This window comes from Anarhichas minor, unplaced genomic scaffold (genome assembly GCF_050575085.1).
Source record: "Anarhichas minor isolate MPS153535 unplaced genomic scaffold, ASM5057508v1 ptg000024l, whole genome shotgun sequence".
NCBI lineage: Eukaryota > Metazoa > Chordata > Actinopteri > Perciformes > Anarhichadidae > Anarhichas > Anarhichas minor.
This window is the reverse complement of record NW_027466470.1, coordinates 4990180-5011555: the sequence shown is the minus strand read 5'-3', so window position 1 is coordinate 5011555 and position 21376 is coordinate 4990180. Positions and strand designations below refer to the sequence as shown.

Below are 21376 nucleotides of genomic sequence, written 5' to 3'. Positions count from 1 at the left end.
ATATAGCAGACACGTTGACTTGTCGTTACAGGAAAAGCACGAGTGTAATTAATAACATTAATGATCGCTCCGTTCCATCCAAGTGTCCCAGTTTGGTTATTGTTATTAATTGCACCTGTTCTTTCTCAGCCATGATGCGTCACACCGTCTGTCGTGAAAATGACCTGTGGAAGTGTGACATGCTGGAGTTAAATTTGTATGGGTAAAGTGAAAGGTGTAGATTGAATCTCTGAACCCACAGAGCATTATCACCCTACTTTGCAGGTGCCTTTAGCTCTGCGGAGCATTTTAGCATCTTTCAGCTCATTGTTTTGTTTTTTTGGCTCACAACTTCACTGTTTTGATTCACTCTCATAGCTCTCATAATCCTCATTCTAAGTCACACAGGCGAACCACGCTGTATATAAGGCAATATACCCCCCGCAGGGTTAGGCCTACCGAGTTCTGTTGCGTACTACCTGGGTTGGCTTGGACCCCCTACTTCTCCGCTGGTGGCCTAAGTTATTCGGAAGAAGGTGAGCTGCAGAGACCGATCTTTAGTGGGTGAGGATTAGTGTGGTTGGGTTAATGTTATGTCGCAGCAGTGCATCCATCCATCGGGCTTCAACAACTGCACTCATACAGTCCAGCACACACCCCCAGATATTGTTCTCAGGAGCTTGACCTGAAGTACAGGACTTGCATTAGTCAAGTCCACTGAGACGCTCATGTTGCTTTGTGACGACTGGCAGTTTGCTTGCGAACATGTTAGCCATAACCAACAATAAACCAACATAATATATAAATAGATTTCTTTTGTTTACTTTGAACTTTTCCCACCAAAATGCAATTTTTGTGTCCTTTTGTGTTCAATGCATGTCCTTCCTCATAAAACATCGTCAAAACCGAATCTGAAAAAGAAGAAGAAAGCATTTGAAACCTGCATTATTCACGTTCCATGTTTGCTTGCTAGCTTCCTTGCCTTTGTTGACTGCTATATTTATTTGCGTCGCCTCCAATTGTTGATGAGTGGAATAATGTGAAACCCCCAACAGGACTGCGTATCAAATCATGCACACAAGAGATACTAACCCACTCTGAAAACGTTGTTCCTTAGTGCTACTAGTGGTTCAAGTGTTCAAATGATTGATGATTACTGGATAAAGTATAACACTTATTATTGTTGTTTTGTTGCTTAACTACAAAGTGCTTTGTTTCAAATGGTGCTCCATAGTAGCAATACGTATGCAGCTTCCTTTGTTTCCGTCATTGTTATAGCTCCACCAATGATTCACCGAATCAGATCCCACTGCTTTCATCAGTTGAATTGATGTTTTGTTTTTTTAACGCCTGTGTAACATTGTTGGCTGCGGTTTACTGTAATAAGATACTGGATGGCGTTATTAACGGCGGAGCTGAGGGTGCTTGCATGTGAACTTTTGAACTCTGGAGCCACATCGCTCTGATTATCTGCTTCCCACCACTCGACGGTAGAGTGGTACTCCATCAGTGTAACCTCCAACCCACCAACAAGCCCCCTCCTCCTTCCCACATCCTCTGATTTTACCTCCACCACCCACTCAAATCCACTTCACTGCCATTCCCTCTCTGGCTTTCCATCTTTTTCTTTCTTTTTCTCTCACGTACAGACACTCAAACGTGAGACTTATGTCAGTTTTTCGTCCTTGATCGCTAACATTTGCATATTCTCTTATTTTGAACCTGTAAGTGTTGCATGCATGAGTTACCGCACTTAAAAGTACAAAACATTAAACGAGGGACCCAAAAAAATAACAGCTGAATATTAATATAAGAGCACAACTGTACATGTATTGTGGTTATTTGTCCATTAGGGGATGCTAGGGAATCAAAGTAGAGGAGCAGCAGGGAACCAGAATATGATGTCTTCAGAGCTCAGCTGCTGAATTTAGACATTGTTGATTTTAACAACTACAGACACTGAAATATTGATGATATTTTGTACAATTGTCGGATGAAATTTTAAGAAAAGTTCCAAATCAATGAGTGGTATTGAATTTCTTTATGATATGACTTTTGAGAAAAGTTATTTTTACTCACAACAGACACGTTCACTGTTGAATTAGCAACATTTTTAGTTTTTATTTAGGCGTTAATCTGCAGAGTTGTAATATTTAATAATAAACAATAATGTCAATATGTTTCAAGGTAATCTGTACACGGTGTCACGCCAATCAGCGATGATGTAAGTGGCGGTTATTGGTCGAATCAAACTGACACAACTCAGTATGAGAGGATGTCTGTTGCTAGGCAACAGCAAGAAAAATAAAATGCTAAAACCACTCCAGTCGTCGCTGGATGAAAGCCTGTCTGCAATTATATAAATGCTCTTCAGAGTTGTGGCACAAAGTAAAGCCCATTAACGTTTGAACTGCACGGTGCATGTCACCTGCAGCCTCTCTTCGTCTGCCTTCCCCTCCACCGTGTTTCTAAAGATGTCTTCTGCTCGACGGTGGACGTTAAAAACACACGGCAGGCGACCGTGGCTTTCACATCGAGGTAGTGAGGCACTCATTTACCCATTAATCAGCTAAGTGTGGCCCATTCACGGTATTCAAACTTTGGTCAGGCCAAAGCAAATTGATATGAGCTTCTCTGCTTTGATCCGCTAACAGTTCACACAGCTATTTTTGGAAGCCTTTGAGTAGGCTGTGAGCAAGAGCAGAAACAAAAGCCAAACACTCCTAAAGCAGACTACAGCTGATCATACACATAGTACTGTAGTGACGGAGCTGTACAGTCAGTTTGCTTCTTGTTTGTCCAATGACCCTGATGGAGCGGAGGTGTGCGTGTGTGTGTGTGTGTGTGTGTGTGTGTGTCTGTGTGTGTGTGTGTGTGTGTGTCAGGAGATCTCTGTAGGAAGAGGTTGCTCCATTGTGCAACATGGCTTTTGTTGGCAGAAATAAAAAGAACGTGCGGCGCAGGAATTCAAGAGAGCTATGTCGCTATGGAAACAACAGCAAAGAGAGAGCAAGAGACAGACAGACACGCACACACACACACACGAACACACACAAACACACAGAGATGTACTGTTTGCAAAGATGGACAAATATTTTTGTTGGGTCACAAACAAGTCGATGATTCTTTTTTTTTTAGGAATGAATGCTTATGTAACATTTTTAGTAAAAAAGTGAATGTGAGATATGTTGCAGATACTTGTAGTGCAGAATATAGCAGATTGTATATCTTTATATCGATTATATTACCCTTTTATCTTTACATTGTGCACTGGATAGGTCAGTGTGGCCTTTTGTTGCTGTCCGGCTTTGCATGAAAGCGACACGCCCGCCTGCTTCTTGCAGATTCGGATGAGATGAGGAGCTAACAGAGTTTTTTGGAGCTCACTTAGGGACTTATTCATAGATCCTGTTAAATCGATTTTTTTTTCCCTCTTCTCCCCCAGATCTCGACTTGTTTGCCAAGCATAAATTTGTCACTCTCTCTTGGCTTGCTTTTGCAATCCCCCTCCTTCTCGTCTGAGCCCTCGCTCGCTGCCCGTCTGCACACTTTGATACCTTAGCTATTGTGCTGCTGCACAGTTGAGTCTGTCAGTCAGCAGAAGAGGGTGATGTCATGTGTCAGGGATGATGCCCCGGGTTGATTTTCCCTGCGTTTATTTGACATGGCAAACAGCGGCTTCAGCCACGATTGGATAATACCGTGTCCGTGGGTGCTGAAGTGGTCATCTTCAGGAAACAGTGGGGAAGGGAGGAGAGCAGCAGATGGAGCGAGAGAGCCTCGTTGTCTATAATGAGGTCTCACTTGTGGCACTGAGCGCAAAAAAGACCCTGCTTTCTTCTCTGCTCCCTCAAAAAAGGGAGCAGCCCTCCGATCTATTTCATGCTCTATTTTTTGCTCCTGACTTTTACTCCAATATTAGCACAATGGCCTAGTTTTTAAATGTTTCTAATAGTGCAAGTCTGTCTCCATTAATGAAAATATGACAATGCTGTCTGACTATCAAATGGGAGGGGGGGGGGGGGGGGGGGGGGGGGGGGATTGAGTCAAGCCCCTGTTCTATAAATCACTATTAGGTCATTTCTTTTTTTGCCCCATCCCCACGCGTGTTGTCTTTGTCTGTGCATTGTCTCTCCTTTAGTATTAAATATAGTTTCACGCCCCTTTCTCTTGCCACTGCACCCACTAACATCTTTACATAATTGTTTTTGATACCCACACAGCTTGCTGTAGCCCATATAGGCTCTTTTTTTTGTTTTTTTTGGGAACTGTTTTTGTTCATCCTCAGCAAACTCGAATTGCTATGGTTACAAAATATATGTCCCTCCTCTCCACCAGCCTTCATTCAGATGGATTTTGAAATCTCCATCATGAAATATTACTGTGGGAGGGGGCTGCTGGTGCTTATGCGCTCCTGGCTGCGTGCTCATTTTCCAGCAGGTGATATGACTGTAAGATGACCTGGAGATTCAAGCAACTCTCTCGCTGCATTTCCCGATTGATTAGAGAATAACTTCGTGTGCAGTTTTTTCTCTCTCTTATTTAAAGAATCGGGTCTAGACGCGTTAAACGGGCTTCCTTTCACGTGAGATCTTCCTCTTTTTACCGGGTCGAGAAGATGCGTAAAGTTTGCGAGGACTTCCCTCGGATCTCGCTCTCTGATGAGCACACAGTAGTTTTGGATCACGCAGCTGCCGCTTTGTCAGATCCAAAAGAGCTGTTGATAGAAAATCGATAGGTATAAACTCGGTGGATGTGTTTTTTCCCCCTCCCTCCCGCTGCCTGCAGAGTTTAGAGACGCGCACATTAAAAGTTGCTCAGAGCTGATTGTAACGCGCTGTTAAACAGATGGGATCTCAGAGATGACGAGATTTTGCAGCTTGTTCACCTGATTCTTCTTTCAGTAAATGGATGATGTTTCCCTCCTAAAATATTAGCCAACTGAATGATATAATCCGTTTTTTTTTCTTGTGGATATGGAGTGATAGGAATCTGCAACTTTTTGGGAATCTTGGCGCTCGAAAAGCTGTCACCGGATTAAAGGTGGATCCTTTTTTCTCCCCCCGTTTAACTCCACTTCACATTTTTTCTTTAAGTCGACCCGTAGCGAAACCTATCTAAGCCGGTGGTCTCCTCATCTCTTTTTTGCAGAATGGCTCGGTTCGGAGACGAGTCTGCTCCCAGCACGGTGGACTCCGGAGATGGGGACGTGGAGCGCGGCAGCGGGGAAGGACAGGACGCGGTGGCGGCGGGGCTCACGGCTTCCATGAAGCAAGCCAAGGCGCAGCGGGCCCGGACCATGGCTATGTATAACCCCATCCCCCACCGGCAGAACTGCCTCACCGTCAACAGGGCGCTCTTCATCTTCGCAGAGGACAACATCATTAGGAGAACGGCGAGGCGATTCATTGAGTGGCCATATCCTTCCATAAGAAACGTGTTTGAAGTTGTGTTTGCTTTCCTTAAAGTTCATTAGAAAGAAGGTGCACGTTGTCAGTTCAGCACCATGGACAGCTACAGGCAGCATGAAAAGCACAACTCCCATTCACTCACAAGTGACAAAAGTAGTTTCTTCAGTGCAATCTCAGTGCTGTCAATGTGTTTTGCATGACACCTTCACATAGGGACCCTCTTTGTTTAGTGGTTTCTGATCTGCATAATGATCTCCAGCTGCTAGTTAAATCACGGGATTAATTGATTGACCCTGCACAGCTGAGTTTAACCTTTCTTCTCATAATTCTGCTCAGCAACTTGCCCCCGATTCTATTCATCCGTGGGCTCCATGTGCTCCAGTGTTGGCAGAAGACAGAAAGTTAGTGGTGATCATTAGAAGCAGTTCTGCTCACTGTGGGGGTGGCATGTAGGCACATCTCTGCTTGCCTTAGTGCTCATTGGAATATGAACCCGGCCATGAGTAGGTGTCAGTTCAAATCCACCAGCGTTTCTCTGCTTCCCGCTTCAGCCAAACGGTTTCTCCTGAACTTCTGCAGCTCCAACAAAGATTGCCAGGGAAGTTATTTTGCCAGCAGGTGCAGCGAGTTAATTTAACGTGAATGCAGAGTGCATGCAATATATATATATATATATGCACAGTCACCAATTACAGGCCAAACATCAGAATCCATTAGCGCTGCTTGTCATGTTCACTTAAATCTGTTTGTTGTTGTTTGCTTTAATCAAGCGATTTCCTGATATATCGTGTACATATTTAGACATTTTTAAAGCATGATCAGTTCAACAGCATTACTCAGTTGCCATATCTGCCCACTGCTCCTCCTGTCTTACACCCCCTTCAGTGCAGCGTGCCAGTCTCCCACTGTTACCTAACTGCAGGCTCTGTTTTGTGTGTGGGAGTGGGGCTAGTGGTCAAGACTAGCTGGCCAGGCAGCATGGTAATGTGACTGTCGGTATCACAGAGGTAGAGGTATGTGGGAGAGAGCTGGCCAGTAGTACTGTGGTGGATCGTGGGCTGTGAGAGCAGCACATGTCAGCGTATCGACTGGGTGAGACCCAGATATTGCTCACAGCGTCCAACTTCGGAGATTTGCAAGTGAAAAAAACGGATTCATTCGCATTCATTGCTATGCTGTTTCTTTGATTGTATATGTTCCTGCACAAATAGATTGGAGTGTTACAGTATGGTATTTCTCACAAGTTTAGAAGAATATGGGACTTCTGTTGCCCAATGTAGGCCGAAGTCTCTGCACCATAGAGTTAAGTTCAAGGATTGTACCAGTTCCTGCAAAAGAAAATTAACCGGCAAGTGCATTAATAATCGATTAATCGCTTTGAGTCATTTACAAATGATCCAGTGTGCTTTTCTTTGTTGTATATCATTGTAAGCAGGATATCTTTGAGTTTTTGACTGTTGGTCAGACAAAAGAAGATATTTTCAGATGTCACCTTAGAGTCTTGGAAACTAGGGTGGATAACGTTTTGCTGTTTTCTGATGTTTTTATAGAATGGTTAGAAAATTCTCATAAGCAATCGACAGATTAATGCATTCTAAAAATAATGATTAGTTGCAGCCTTCGTGTATTCTTTACATCACTGCTGACCAGGTATGTTTTTATGCCAGTGGTTTCCATTAATTTGCATACAACACAAAGAGCCATTGCGCTTTAATTCATTATCTAATCCATCACACTCCATTAAGAATGTAACTTTGACAGCATAACTGCAGACTTGATTTGGATTTCACATCAGTTGATAGACAGAAAATGAAACTGCAAACATTTTGAGAATCAGTTAATCGTTAAAGTAATCTTTCAAAAATAATACCAATCATCCCCTAATTCCACATTTCATGGACCAGACAACTAATATATTGTTGCATTCTAAACGTTATAAATGCCTCCAGTTAAAAACAGAGAAACAGCCACAACAAATTGAAGAGAAAAGGCAGAGTAGAGCCCAGATAAATCCACCCTGGCACCCTATTCCAAGTACTAAACTAAAACCAAAATAAGCAGCTGCTTGAAGATCATAAAAAAACATTAAATATCTAAAAAACAACGGCATGGTTAACTGTATGTGATTTGTCCTAAATGGTCCTAAACAAGCACGATCTCTGGTGCAGGTAACAGATAGTAAAGGGCAGCTGGAGGGGGCGAGATTTATTAAGTATTTCCCACTTCAGCTATTTTCTGTCTTCAATGGCAATAATGTGGACCTGTCAATGTGAGTCAGTGTGGGTCCCAGAGGCTCCCAGAGGGCCCCATCACAGCGCTCCTCTGTGAGTCACTGACCCCATTTCACTGAAGGCAGGAAAATTAATAACAAGGAGCAGCTGCCTCATGGGAACTCCGGGGGACTGAAAGTCACAAGCACCGACAAGTGTTGGGGCACATAGTCGCAAGCTGGTTCACACATATGCACATATACTGTAGGGCCCATGCACGCACACGTACAAACAGGTGTTTCAGCCCTGAGAAAAAAATCTACTGCAGTAGATGTCATTCCTGAGAAAATATAGAAATGATGCAAGTGCTTCAAGAAATAATGTCAACCTCAAAGCTTAAAAACCTACACAAAACAATAATGACACTTAAGTTCTGAATTTGGAGTCACATCAAGACGCACAAATGTGCTCTCACTTCCAGCTGCAACTGCACAGATCAGCCCTGAAACAAGTTTCTTGCAGGAAATGTGGTGAAGAGTCGTGTTCCTGTTTAAAGTCTCTGCAGGAATCCACTTGTGAAAAATTCGGATTGGCAGATTTGAGAGGTTGAGATCAGTGATTTGTGATTATCCTGGAAGTAATTATTCACGTAAACATACATGTTTTAGTATTTTAAAGCTGCAACTAATTTCCCAAGAAGCCCAATGTGACATCATCAAATTGCATGCTAACACTTATTATCAGCTCATTATCACATAAGATAATATGATAGTGATAATAAGCAGCAAATCATCACAACTGAGAAGATGGAACTAAATAATGTTCAACATTTCTGCTTAAAAATGACTTCAACGGTTAATTGATTACCAAAATAGGTGGTGATATGTTTGTGTTAATTGGCTGATCAGTTCAACTCTAAAATGTTTTAATGCGAGATTGCAGCTTTCATTACATTTGTTTATTCATCATTTGATAATGAAACATCAAATTCTTGTATTATTCTCAGCAGATAATGATTATTTTTTACAATTAGTCTATAAAATGTTGGAAACTGTACAAGATGCTCATCACAGTTTCCCAGAGCACGAGGTGACATCTTCAAATTATTATTTGTTTTTAAGACCAAGAGTCTGAGATTTACAAAGATCTAAAGCATGAAGAAGCAGGACGGTTTGGGGCTTTAGTTTTCTGAAAAATTACTTTAAAAATTGAAGCGATTATCAAATGTGTTCATGATCCATTTTCTGACTAATTGTTTCAGCATTACATCATTCATCCAGTCATAAACACATGTGTAACTCTGGCATCTGTTACTTGTATTGTTTAAACTGTAGTTGAATGTGTCGTTTGCCTCTGGTTTATTATCCCAGAATCTGGTTATGTGTGAAACCTCACAATGAAGTAAATCAACTCACAATCTTCCGTAGTAAAGAGGTAACGCTTTGAAGACGTGAGACACTCAAATGAATGCACCGTGTGACACATGCTGTGTGGTGTCAGCGGTGTACAGTGAGAGGAGTGACGAGGACTGTGTGCCGTAGTTTGTGTAGTTAAACCAGTCGGGCCAAGGTGACTTCCCCGCGCTCTCATTCCCTCCCTAACCTGCCTCTTTCTCCTCTTCGTAGAAAAACACTTTTTTTAAAAGCACGTTGCCATGGATACTGCAATCTCTCTAACAGATTGCCTCCAACACCAGAGAATATGAACCATAATTCATCTGTCATGTAATCATCCATCCATCTATGGCTTTTCTTTCCTCCTTTGCACTAAACCACGCACAAATGCACTTTGAAGTATTTGTGACTTAGATAAGATACTGTGGATAAAGAATAACACGACTGTTAGTGTATTAAACATATACGCGTGTTTAACTTAGAATATGCAGATTTGGTTGTTTGTGTAATGATGCACAGTATATTGTCATATGTGTGTGTGTCAGCGTTTGTTTGTTTGTTACGTGTTAGTTTTCTCCTTGTGTTGGAGTAAAAGTGCTTTCCTTAACTTTGTGGCCTTTACACCATTTGAGTACATGATCCTGGCCACCATCACCGCCAACTGTGTCGTCCTGGCCTTGGAGCAGCACCTCCCTGGAGAGGATAAGACCCCCATGGCAAAGAGACTGGTGAGGACAAAATCAGTTTTCACATCCTCGATAGAAAGACCGGTTCGTGGGCGAGGTTGTTGTGAGATATGGATACCAAAGTAAAGCAGAACGACTGAGAGTTTATGAAGATCAAGTTTTGTGACTTAAACTGCAGTAATCAGAAGAATAAGGTCAGAATCCCCCAAAGTAAAAGCTTCCTCTCAGTTAAGGATTCTTTTCTATTAGCATGAAGCATTTTAAGAAGGTGGTGGATGGAAATGGTTGAGAAAGATAACTTACACTGTTTAAATGTTGCGTTTTTGGAAACATGAGGACAAATGGCACATACAAATTTACCTTCTGTGGTGGAAAATAACAAGACTAAGAGACCAAGACTAGAGAAGATTATTTTAGTATAATTTTTAGGTAGACCATTAGAGAGATCAGTTTAGGATGTTAAATATAAAACATTTAATCAGATTATCAAAAAAAGTAGTTATAGATTAAAGCGTCATACATTGTTAAAAGTAGCTCCACCGTGACAATATTAAAATGCTGCTCATGATTGAGGGATTATTACCTGTAATGGAGTCATTTTAATGGTGGTATTGCCACTCTTACTTAAAGGGCCAGTGTGATATATTTGGCGGCATCTAGCGGAAAGGTTACAGATTGCAACCAACTGAAACTTTTCCCGTGTGCCAAGCGTGTAGGAGAACAACGGTGGCTGCCGCGAAAAGGTGAAAACGCAAATGACCCCACCTAGAGCCATGTTAGTTTTGTCTCTTCTGGGCTACTGTAGATACATGGCAGCCGCCTCTGTGAAGATGTCCCACTCCATATTTAGAAATAAACGACTCATTCTTAGGTATCAAAAACACAACTATACATATCTTCAGGTGATTATACACTAAAGAAAACATACGAACTGATATCAAATTCCATCTCCAATAAATCCCCCTAAATGCAACACTTGTTTCTTTAAGTAAAGTACTAAAGTAGTGAAAATGTCCATGTATGAGCTATCATGACATTATGGTCGTGTGTTTTCTGTGTGCCAGCGTGTACACATCAAACCCAATAGGTTATAGTTTTGACATGTGTCCTACAGGCTCTGCTGATCTGCTGCTTGTACATTTATTTCCACAGGAGAAGACAGAGCCGTACTTCATTGGGATCTTCTGCTTCGAGGCGGGGATAAAGCTGGTGGCCCTCGGTTTTGTTTTCCATAAAGGCTCCTACCTGAGGAACGGCTGGAACGTCATGGACTTCATCGTCGTGCTCAGTGGGTGAGTGACAGCCTGGAAGTGGGAAATGTGTGTTGTAAACATTGTCAGCATATTCCCAAGTTACTACTTGCCAAGCATACTGGCGAAATCTGTTTTTGGTGGAGGAACAAATATCAGTTCTCTGTAGCGAACCAACGTTTTGAACATCGCCTGCTCTCTGACGACGAGCCAATCAAATCAGAGCAAAGCAACTGCACTTAGACTTTGGATTGGCAGTAGTGTCTAAACTTCTTACAACGCTTTCCTCATGTTCTTCTGTTTGGATGCTTACTAGATCTTCTCTAAAGCAGTCATAGCTGGGTAAAGCACATGTATGACTAACACCATAAACAATGGCTCCATTCCATGTAAGCCATTAATTCCAGTGAGCCAGTATGCGCAATATCAGGACCTTGGAGCTGGCTCACATCGTTAACATTATTAATTACACCTGTGTTTCTCTTACTATGGCATGTGGAAATGCTTGCTGTGAAAAAGGTCAGCACTGTTTAATGAGGATGTAAGTGTTATTTTGCTGTTATTATTTAGGATGTTACAAATTGTGGATATTTTTATGCAAAACTTGTCACAATATACTCAATGCTGGTATTTTTTTTCACTGCCTTGCTACATTCTCAGCTATTGTATAGTAAAGTTGCATTGCGTGGCTAAATGTTAGCATATTTAGCAAAATGGTGAGACGTAACAGTGCAGATAATGTCACTGTGACAACCAGCCATAGCTATAAACCCCAAATTGCTCCCGAAGGCTGCAGCATCGGTATGTGAATGGGTGTGAATGTTAGATCACCCTGATTCGCAGGTGACTCCTTGCATGGTAGCCCCTGTCATCAGTGTATGAATGGATGTAAATGGGTGAATGACATGTAATGTAAAAGCCCTTTGAGCAGTCTAGAGACTGGAAAGGCTTACCATTAGCTACCTCACAGTTGCTCTCTTTATACCACCGTTACATTAATTACACTGCTGGTCACAGTGTTGGGCTTGAGAAACGTTTTTTTTTTTCAATTGAAGTAGTCGTTTATGTAGTCAAACAGCCAGCCCTGTCACCTTTCCATGCTAGCTTCAGTAAAACCAGCTTCAATAATGTATTTTCTCACAAAGGCTTTCCTTTTTCATCACTATGAAAAACTGGAACATGGTACCTGGTATTTGTATCCATATTCTTTGCGACATTGGTTTTACTGATGATAAAAAAATAATGCTTTTTTTTTTTTTACATTAAACAACATCTCATTAGTTTAGCAACAGGAGCCCTGGCAGAGCAACAAAAGCTAGTGGAGCTAACTGTAGCGCTGAGGTGGCGTTTGTCTTTTCCAAGACAAGCAATGTATTGCAATATGTTGTGGCTATATGTTTGATAAAAGTAGGTAGAGTACGTTAGGTCTAGTTGAAAACAGTTGCTCGTCAGCAGTGCTAATAATTTACTGTCATGTTATGTGACGTCAATTGCTGTGACTTTGTCTTCCACTATGAAAAAGGAATATCCGCTGTTTGTATGATTGTTAAATATCTCTGGATAGCTGATTTCAGCAGTAACTTTATGTCATTAAACTCCAGTCTATGAGCAACAGTTTGTTAGCTCTGACCGCTAACAAGCTAACAAGCTAAGAGGAAGCTAAGAGGAATAAGCTTCATCATAATTTGGCTACACAGGCTTGTTAGTAGGAGCAATAAAATCGTTGATTATGGTCTTTTCATGGGATTTGTTTACAAGAAAAATGTTACCAGCCTCATTCTAATTGCCTTCTAGAATCTAACTTCAGCAAAAGTAGCCTTTCAATATTAAAATGCCACGTAACTGTCATCACGATGTTTGTGCGCCTGCATATGAGTGCGTGCGCCATGAGGTACGCCTCCAACTGCTCTCCTTTAATTTTGAATTTGGTCGAACTCCATGATGAATTGCAAACTTCACTGATTGTATGAGAGAGCGGAGAGAAAAAAAAGTTTTAAATGAATGCTCAGCAACTGATTCTGCAATTAATTTTGACAGAATTCATTTTTACTTTACCAGGCTGTGGCTGGTGAAGCAAAAGATTCATTTTGAGACACTGATTGTCAAGTTATGTTGGTGCACTCACGCATATGACGCTGCTTGTGTCGACGTTTATCAGTGTTGTTGCCATGCGTGCTTGTGCTGCGGCTTGTAATCCCCGCGTGCTGCACCTCGCGTCTGACACATGGTCAGCCGTGGTTGGCCCGATAGGCAGGTCTTTATTTTTGATTTGTTGTTGTTGAATTTTCCCTATTAGCGTGTACAGCATGTATAAACAATAGATGCATCCGCAGAAAAATACAACACATAAATGCAAAGGAAATGTGTGTTTCCATGGCACAGTCAGGCTCTGCAGTCAGCGATAGGTGGGTGGATAAGTGGATTGGCAGTTGTGTCTAAAACCTGCTTCGGTTCGCCCCCAGGACCTCTGTGAATTAAATGTGAATGCAGCACTGTTATGCAAAAGCACTGAAAGAATGGATGGATGGCGTAGAGAAAGAGAGAAGAAAGGGAGAGTGGAAAAAATGGGTAGAAAGGATGATGGAGAGATAGAAAAAAACATAATGGTAGACTTCATTTGTTCCCTATAAGACTGGGTTTTGTGAATTCATTGCGCAGGACTTAAGCATTGTTACCACTCCTGTGCTGTTTATGGCTAAGTGTACATTATTCAGCATGCAGGAAAGATTGCTTTTGGTGTGTTGACATCTCATTTCACCCCGACACCCACATCTTTCTCTTTCTCAGTATCTCTTATTCCTCTGTGTCTTTTCGTCCCGCTGTCTCTCTTTCTCTCGGCCTCTTACATAAAAGGCACATCAGCATCACGTTTGCAGACCAGTTACTGCCGGCCCAAACACTCAACAGCTGTGTTGGTGACAGAAGTGTTGAGTCGGTTTTAATAATCTGCTCTGAACAGTTGTTACCTCACTGGTTGCTTTACTGGGATGCTTTGAAATTCTCTCATTTGGCATCGGTTTGCTCCAAAACAATTTGCTTTCAGTTTCTCAATAAATGGCGCGTTAGCCAAAAGAAATGAAGCGCTGTTTGTTCAAAGCGACAGCTCGTTATTCACAAGCCTTTGACTAGTTGTGTTTCTTGATCTACAGTGCTGGTTGCACATGGCTGGAGAAAACACGTCTGTACATTTATCTTTTCTGTTTATTTACAGGCATTCAGAATAGTTTGTGATTTAAACCTTAAAGTACTACCCGAAAAACTACATATGAAAATGCAAAGACTTAATAATTTGATGTAAATTCTCAATGAGGATTTTAATTTGTAGTTTCCTACAGCAACAGCTTGAACCTGTTAAAGTTACAATGGCTTTTCATGATCACGATCAAATATCCATAAAAAACGTACAGAAACAAACCACCCCTGCAACATAATCCACTTCTCTTGTGTCTACCCATATGTTCAGTATGTTTCAGTCAAAGTATGACTAAATGAATGAGCTGCTTGTCTGTTTAAATACTTTAATTCTGCTGTGAATCTGTTGAAACCAACCAGATGACCGTAAGCTGTTGTTTTTACCAGCCACCCATCATGCATTCAAAATGTGAGTGTTGCTATAAATAGAGATTTGGCGTAGGATATCACTTGAAGGCCAGTGGTGCAAGTTGTGTAACAGTTTGATGGAGTTCAGAGCGAGCTGTGGTGTGTGGATCCAATTACAGTCCTCCAAAACACATCGGTGGGCACTTGAAAATGTGTGTCTTACATAACAATCATTGTCATTATTAATACACTTTTAACAATTATTTTAAATGATTTGGTTCCGATCCCCTCGTCTACATGGGACATAAAAGAGGAAGTACAGGTTGTACTCAAGTTGATTAATTAAAATGCTTGTTTGTCTAACAAACGGTCCAAAACCCAAAGAATTTAGTTCACTATAATAAAAGACTAAGAAAACCAGGAAATAATCACATTTGAGGAAGTAAAAGCACCTAAACTTGAGCATTCTTTTATATTTAAAATGGTTTAAACAATTACTTGATTATCTAAACGGTTAGTTTCTGTAGATCGATGAATTAAGTTACAGACTAATCGTATCACTTCTGTGGTGGTCAAACACTGTATGGATTACAGCTGTAATCATACAGACAGCTGCATGTTTTCACTCATACTTAAACCTAGAAGGGGACAATGTTTGATGGGCGGTCGTGGAATGAAGGAGGGAGGTAGGATGGGTTGTTGAGGAGAGTGATGGTCTGGTGGTCCTGGTGCTGATGGAGCTTTGTGAAGAGGCAGTGAGCTGGGTGTGACGGCTAAGCCACGATACTACTGGCTCTGGCATCATGCAGAACGCTCACAGACACTTGTCCCTTTGCCCGTGAGGCCTTGGACCGGGGTCAGATAGGCAAACTTGACCAGCTTGATAGAAGTGTGGCAGGAGGAGGTGCAGTGATCGGTGTACAGGGAGAACAGATATGGACAGAGAGGACACGACCCTGTGGAGCTCCGGTGTTGTAGGCGAGGCGGGCAGACAGGTGACCGCCAAGTTCTTGCTGCTGCTTCCTGTTGGTTAGGAAGGCTGTAAACCACTCCAGGTACCTGCAGCTGTAGCAGCTTGCTGTGCAGACAGTTGAGGAAAATTGGATTAAAGGCTGAACTGAAGTCCAAAAAGTCCAGAAGTGTGCTTTGTTGCACCTGTAACCACACACGATGGTGAAGTAACAGTTATATGGTTTCTATAGACTCAACTGTTGAAGTTAAGTTCTTCTCATACAACTGACAATTTACAGTATAGAAAATCACAAAATCGTCAAAAAGCAGTCCACAGATCATCTCGCCCAATTCCAGCCACAGCTGGTAACTGGCGACCTGGTTTCCTGCCACCTATCTGACACATTTTCTGGTAGCACATATGCTGCTCTCCTCTCCTCTCCACTCTGTCAAACACACACACACACACACACACGCATATGCACACGCACACACACAAGCACTCTGGTGGCACAGTACAAGTAAGTCAGACTTAAAAGAAAACACACATGTGTCATAGAGGCCAGTTGGGAATAAAATCGAGGCCACTGGGCCAGCGCTGGCGGCATTCATTCCATTTCGTATTAATGAATTGGTAGAAGTGAATCTGGTGGGACACCGAGCTCAATTAAAATCCTTAATCTGAGTGACGAGTGTGTAGCAAAACGGAGCAGCTAGAACAACTTCCCCAAAAACCAATTTAATTCACGGATTCCTAAAATGGTCAATTATGTCCTGCGGCAAACGCAGATTGGCGCAGGTGGACACGATGCTTTGATTAGCAACAAAATGTGTCTCAAACGACTTGTGCATGTGTGTGTGTGTGCGTGTGTGTGCGTGCGTGTGTGTGTGTGTGTTACTCCATTTATAAGGCTGAGTGTTGCCAGTGAACCTGTTACCCTTGTGTTGTTGGATTAGTTCTAACAACTCCCTCATCAGACCTGAATGTTATTGATCCCCAGGTGTCTCTGTCAGCTTCCCAGCATTGCAGTATGAAGGATATCAGCTTTCCCTTGTCCCCCCCCCCCCCCCCCCGCTCTCCCTCTTACACAGTGTGGCACTTTGCTAAAATCATTGCTCTTTACACAGGATGAATAATACAACTGGGTGGGAGTTGGGAGTGACTCATTGGCCATCTGGCACAAAGACAGACACGCAGGAGTGAGTCTGTCATTGCAAGCCAAGACAGTTTTCATCTGTATCATTTAATGTGTATTTGCATGTATCACTGGATTAAGTCGTCAGGGGGGCCCCGGGGCTAAAGATTGCTATCCCCACCCCATCAACCATCTTCTGTGAGTTGTGTATGTATTTGACTTGTCGCCTCCAAGTTCCCATAAAGTACAACACACACAGCAGTACATGGAAATATAGTTATTTGCCTTGAGACCCGAAAAACAAGCAGTGCTGGATCATTACTCTTTGGCTCCACTTTCTCCGTGTTGTGTTTGTTTGTGGTGATGTAATTAACATTGCTTTATTTAGGAATATACACCATGTGAGCAAAATATAGACAAAAATAATTACAGTCTTTAAACCAGATTATGATACAAATTTTAAATCTCTTAAAACTCTTATACCTGGAGCCGGTTGCTCCAGCTGCTTGTAAGTTAAAATTTAGCATTTTAGCCTTTACTTAGTGGAGATTGCACCAAACAAACTAGTTCTTACATATAAATTAGTTGTTACAAAATAGTTGCTGGGTAGATATTTCCACCCAGTAACTGGTGAAACTGTTGAGTAGCTAACTGACAATGCTAATGTTAGCGTGCACATACGGCCCCGTTAGTTTAAAGTTGGGATAAAGTTGTACATCTGACCTTACACTTGATCAAAATGCTGTTAAATTGCAAATTGGGAAGTTTTTCAATTATATACAGAAATCTACCTCAATTTATAAACTTTTATGCAAAACACGTCAGGCCAAACTACTGTCAGTTACGTTAGCATGAACAGACATTTCTCACTGATTCTAATACATTGTTTAGTTTGATAGTGTTTGTGATTGTTATTTTGAAAGTTATGTTGTAGTTTACGTGTGTAAATAGTTGATCGTGTTTGTTTGGCTGGTGCTACAGATGTTTCAACCAATTTATACATTAATATAGTTACTAGCTAAAACATTACTCAAGTTTTAATGGTGTAGCTTGATTTAGCAAATAAGTAGTTTTAAACTAGCTAGTAGTTAGCAAGAATGTTAAAGGACTTTGCTCTAAAAATATGTATTTTAAGATAGATTTACAAACAGCTGGTGCAACACAATCCAGGAGGTCTGTAATCTCAAAACTACGAGTCAAATATCAAATGGAAATTTGAAGCTGAAAGTGTTTCCAACCATGTTGGTGACTCTAAAAACTAATTCAGGAGTTACGATTCAAACCTCCAGGTCTCTTGTATTGTGCCAGGTGTTTTCAAGGACACCTGCAGTGGTCTCACCTCTAATTGTGCTTTCATAAGTGAACTGAACAAACAATAGCTTAAAGTCCCAGCTGGGTTTTCTTTGGGAAAACACACTCAGCCGATTATTCTATGACTAATAGTGAATAAGTGCTCAACAGAGCAGTATTAATGTTCCAATTCGACGCACAGTTTATGTTTTTTCCATATTGAATTCAAAGCCATTAATTTGTTGACGCATTATGTTGATTGGGCTGCACATTACCATACGCAGAGCTGTGCTGAAATGGTGAGCAACGTGATGCTGCTGATCACTGTAGTTTGTTGGTGGTGTTCTTAGTGTAGGTGGAGGTGTGTGGGAGAGGCTGCATTCTGTGCATGTAATGAATTCAGCCTCTCCAGAGCCAGTTTGGTATAATACTGTGCAACAGTGCTTCACTTAGAGAGCCAACGAGGAAGAGATTAGCCTCTCAGTATGAACATTAACTCGCTGCTGGATTGTTACGGAGTTGAATCTGTAGTGGGGCGTGTGTGTGTGTGTGTGTGTGTGTGTGTGTGTGTGTGTGCGTGTAGCTGTCCTATGTGTTTTATTGTCTCTTTACTGTACCGAGAGCCCTGCTATAAATGATACATTTATCTGTCTGCATTAATGTAATTACATAATATTTATGCCGAGTGAATTTCCACTCCTGCAAAACTGGATTTTGTTTCATGTACAGTAGAGCGCCGACATATTGAAGGTTAAAGAAGGCAAGACACATTTGGTTATATACTGTAGATCTATTCAGACGTTTAACCTTTTGTTCAGAGGATCTAAGAGGTCTGGATGTTTTATAATGTGCAAGAAGGTCAAGAATATATTTTGGGGCTCTGCCAGTAACTGGGTTAAACAGGAAACGGGATCATAGTAGTCTGACTTACTGGCGGTGAAGGAATATGTCAGGTGTTGACTTGTGGTCTATTATTCTTGTTATTTAAACCAATCTTGTCGTAGAATTGATTGATTAGGCTTCTATAATCCTGATCTGTTTTGCCAGTGACGTACGATCAGCACTAATGTTTTGACTTTGTTGCAGTAACCCGTTCTCACTCTTAAGTCATCAAATGCGGCTGCTTGGTCAGCGGCCCCACGTGTCACGCTACGACGCTCTACGTGGACGTCATTACGGCCAAAGTATAGTAAGGAAGTCATGTGATAGTGTAAAGAGTGAGAAGTCCACTAAGGGAGGATGTTGGGGTGAATGGATGGGTCAAAAAACATGGGACTTTCACCCAGGAGATGGTGTTCGTGTCCATGTAAACCAAAAGTCAACTTTGAGTTATTTTAAGTTAGCCGTTAATTGCATTGTAGCGTTATGTAACATACTTAACGTAAGAAACGTACTTATTTCAACCCAAACCATAATTCAAGTACTTTTTTTACTTAACCCTAACAAAGTAGTTTCCTGTGAACGTTGAATGTCATTTTGAAAAAACAGTGTATGCATGTAAAGAGTGCAAATTGACACGAGCAAAACTGATGCTACAGGGCTACGTAAAGTGTAAGGCCGCGGATCAAGCTGCCGTATTTGACGGGTTGGGAGTGAGAACGTGTTGGTTGTAGATGGCGGAAAATAATTATTTCAGTTTGAGTCGAAGATGATGATAGAAATCTTTGAATTAAAATACAAACTGTGAATTATATGTAGTGGAAGCATGTAGATATTAAATAAAATGAACCCTGTGGCGCCCCATATAAAGTCATTTAAACCAGTCTCACACAGTCTTTGAATTTGTACAACAATATTTTGTGGTCTCAAAGATGTAAGATGCAAATAGATACAAACAGCATATCAAGTAAACTGAAGGAATGTAAGTAAGATATTGGAAGCTGTAAGACTAAAATGTTGGTTTGCATGATTGCAGATTGTTTCAGTGAATTTTGTTTCTGCAGGAAACCAATTTCTCAACTAAACAAAAGAAAATGCCCTCGGTGTGTGTGTGTGTGTGTGTGTGTGTGTGTGTGTGTGTGTGTGTGTGTGTGTGTGTGTGTGTGTGTGTGTGTGCAGGGATGAATCATAAGACAAACAGAGAGAATATTTGCTTTAATTTAGAAGAAGCCTCCATTGAATCGTTGCTCTCAAAGTGCAGCCTTGAAGGAGCTGCTGCCTGCCGTTTTCTTCACTGTGTTGGATTTGAAGGCTATTTCCACAGACTCCCACTCCTCTGCTCCCGCTCTGTCTCAGAGTCTCTCACTGTGTCATCTCTTTCATGGTCTGACACACTCACTCGCTCACTCACTCAGTACATTAACAGGCACACTAAAACCCAATTACTCCTAATGACCACACTGAAGTAAAAGTGATTGTTTGGTATCCTCATTCGTGCCACAAAATAACAGAAAGCCAAATAGAAAGACTTAATTTGTTTTTATTGCTTGTCTTGTTGATTAATTTACATTAAATTAGATTTGATATTTCACGGCCACTAGCTGTGTGTATATACAGTATGTGTGTACAGTACACACGACACTTCTGACACTCGCACCGAATCAGTTGCATCATGAAAAAGAGTTTTGCAAGCTTGACCCAGGACCAAAAGTCTCTCAACTGTCTAGAAGTGCAACAATAAATCTCTGCAGTACCCTTTAAATATTTGTGATTCTTCATACACATTTGAGCAACTGTATAAGTATATCTCTGGTGTTTTAAATTGCGTTGTTTAAATTGTATCATCAAGATCGGTTTACTTAGAAATGTGGAGCACTATTCAGCCACCAAAAGCTTTCCTCTGTGATCCTTTCAACATTACCAGCTCAGATTTAATGATAGTAGCTCACATTTTGATGTGGATTGAAAATGGTATACACACTTAAATCATGACGACCTTTTAATGTGATTCATTCTTAGATTATCTGCACGTGTCGTACCGTTCAGTATCGACAGTAGACTGGTCCTGATCATGCCGGTACTGTCGGTGAGCTATCGCCACTTTGAACAGGTTTATCCGCAGCAGTGTGAACGGGGCCTCGCTCATTCACTCGCTCATTCGGCCTCTCTCCCTCCCACTGCTTTCAGGAGAGATTCTGCGTGGGCTTACTCTTGAGTTTCTGCCATGTGCTTTCCACCCCCTGCTCACACGCACACGCACACACACACACACACACACACACACACACACCCTCCCCCACACTCCCCAACATTGCCCAAAGATTTTACGAGTTAATAGATTTGTATCTGTGTCTGTGTAACAGAAAGAGAGAAATTTGTAAAAATCTAGAAATAATTATGATTTCTGGGATAATTTTCACAACCCAGTAAAATGATCACACAGTGGATATTGACCAACACTGAACGCTTTAATGGTTATGGGTCACCAATAACTGAGTTTGCAGGGATATAGCAGCACTTTTGTGTAATTTGTTATAAAATTATCTTCCTCTAATTGAAAGTAACATAAAACCATTTTTTTTGCCAACAGGAAACATTCACATGTGATTTCTGGTGTACGTGCCCGTTGTTTGGCCCTGTTGCTGTTTTT

General features: G+C 41.4%; 1 protein-coding gene across 1 annotated transcript in view; it reads left to right on the top strand.

The window, feature by feature from the left end:
* The first annotated feature begins 5130 nt into the window (after positions 1-5130).
* Positions 5131-21376, top strand: part of cacna1eb (calcium channel, voltage-dependent, R type, alpha 1E subunit b) — a 42376-nt gene continuing 26130 nt past the window's right edge. The window contains exons 1-3 of the mRNA XM_076098726.1: positions 5131-5397; positions 9617-9722; positions 10833-10972. Of these exons, the coding sequence (XP_075954841.1) occupies positions 5132-5397; positions 9617-9722; positions 10833-10972 (512 nt within the window). The 5' untranslated portion in view covers position 5131. The remainder of the gene's footprint in view (positions 5398-9616; positions 9723-10832; positions 10973-21376) is intronic.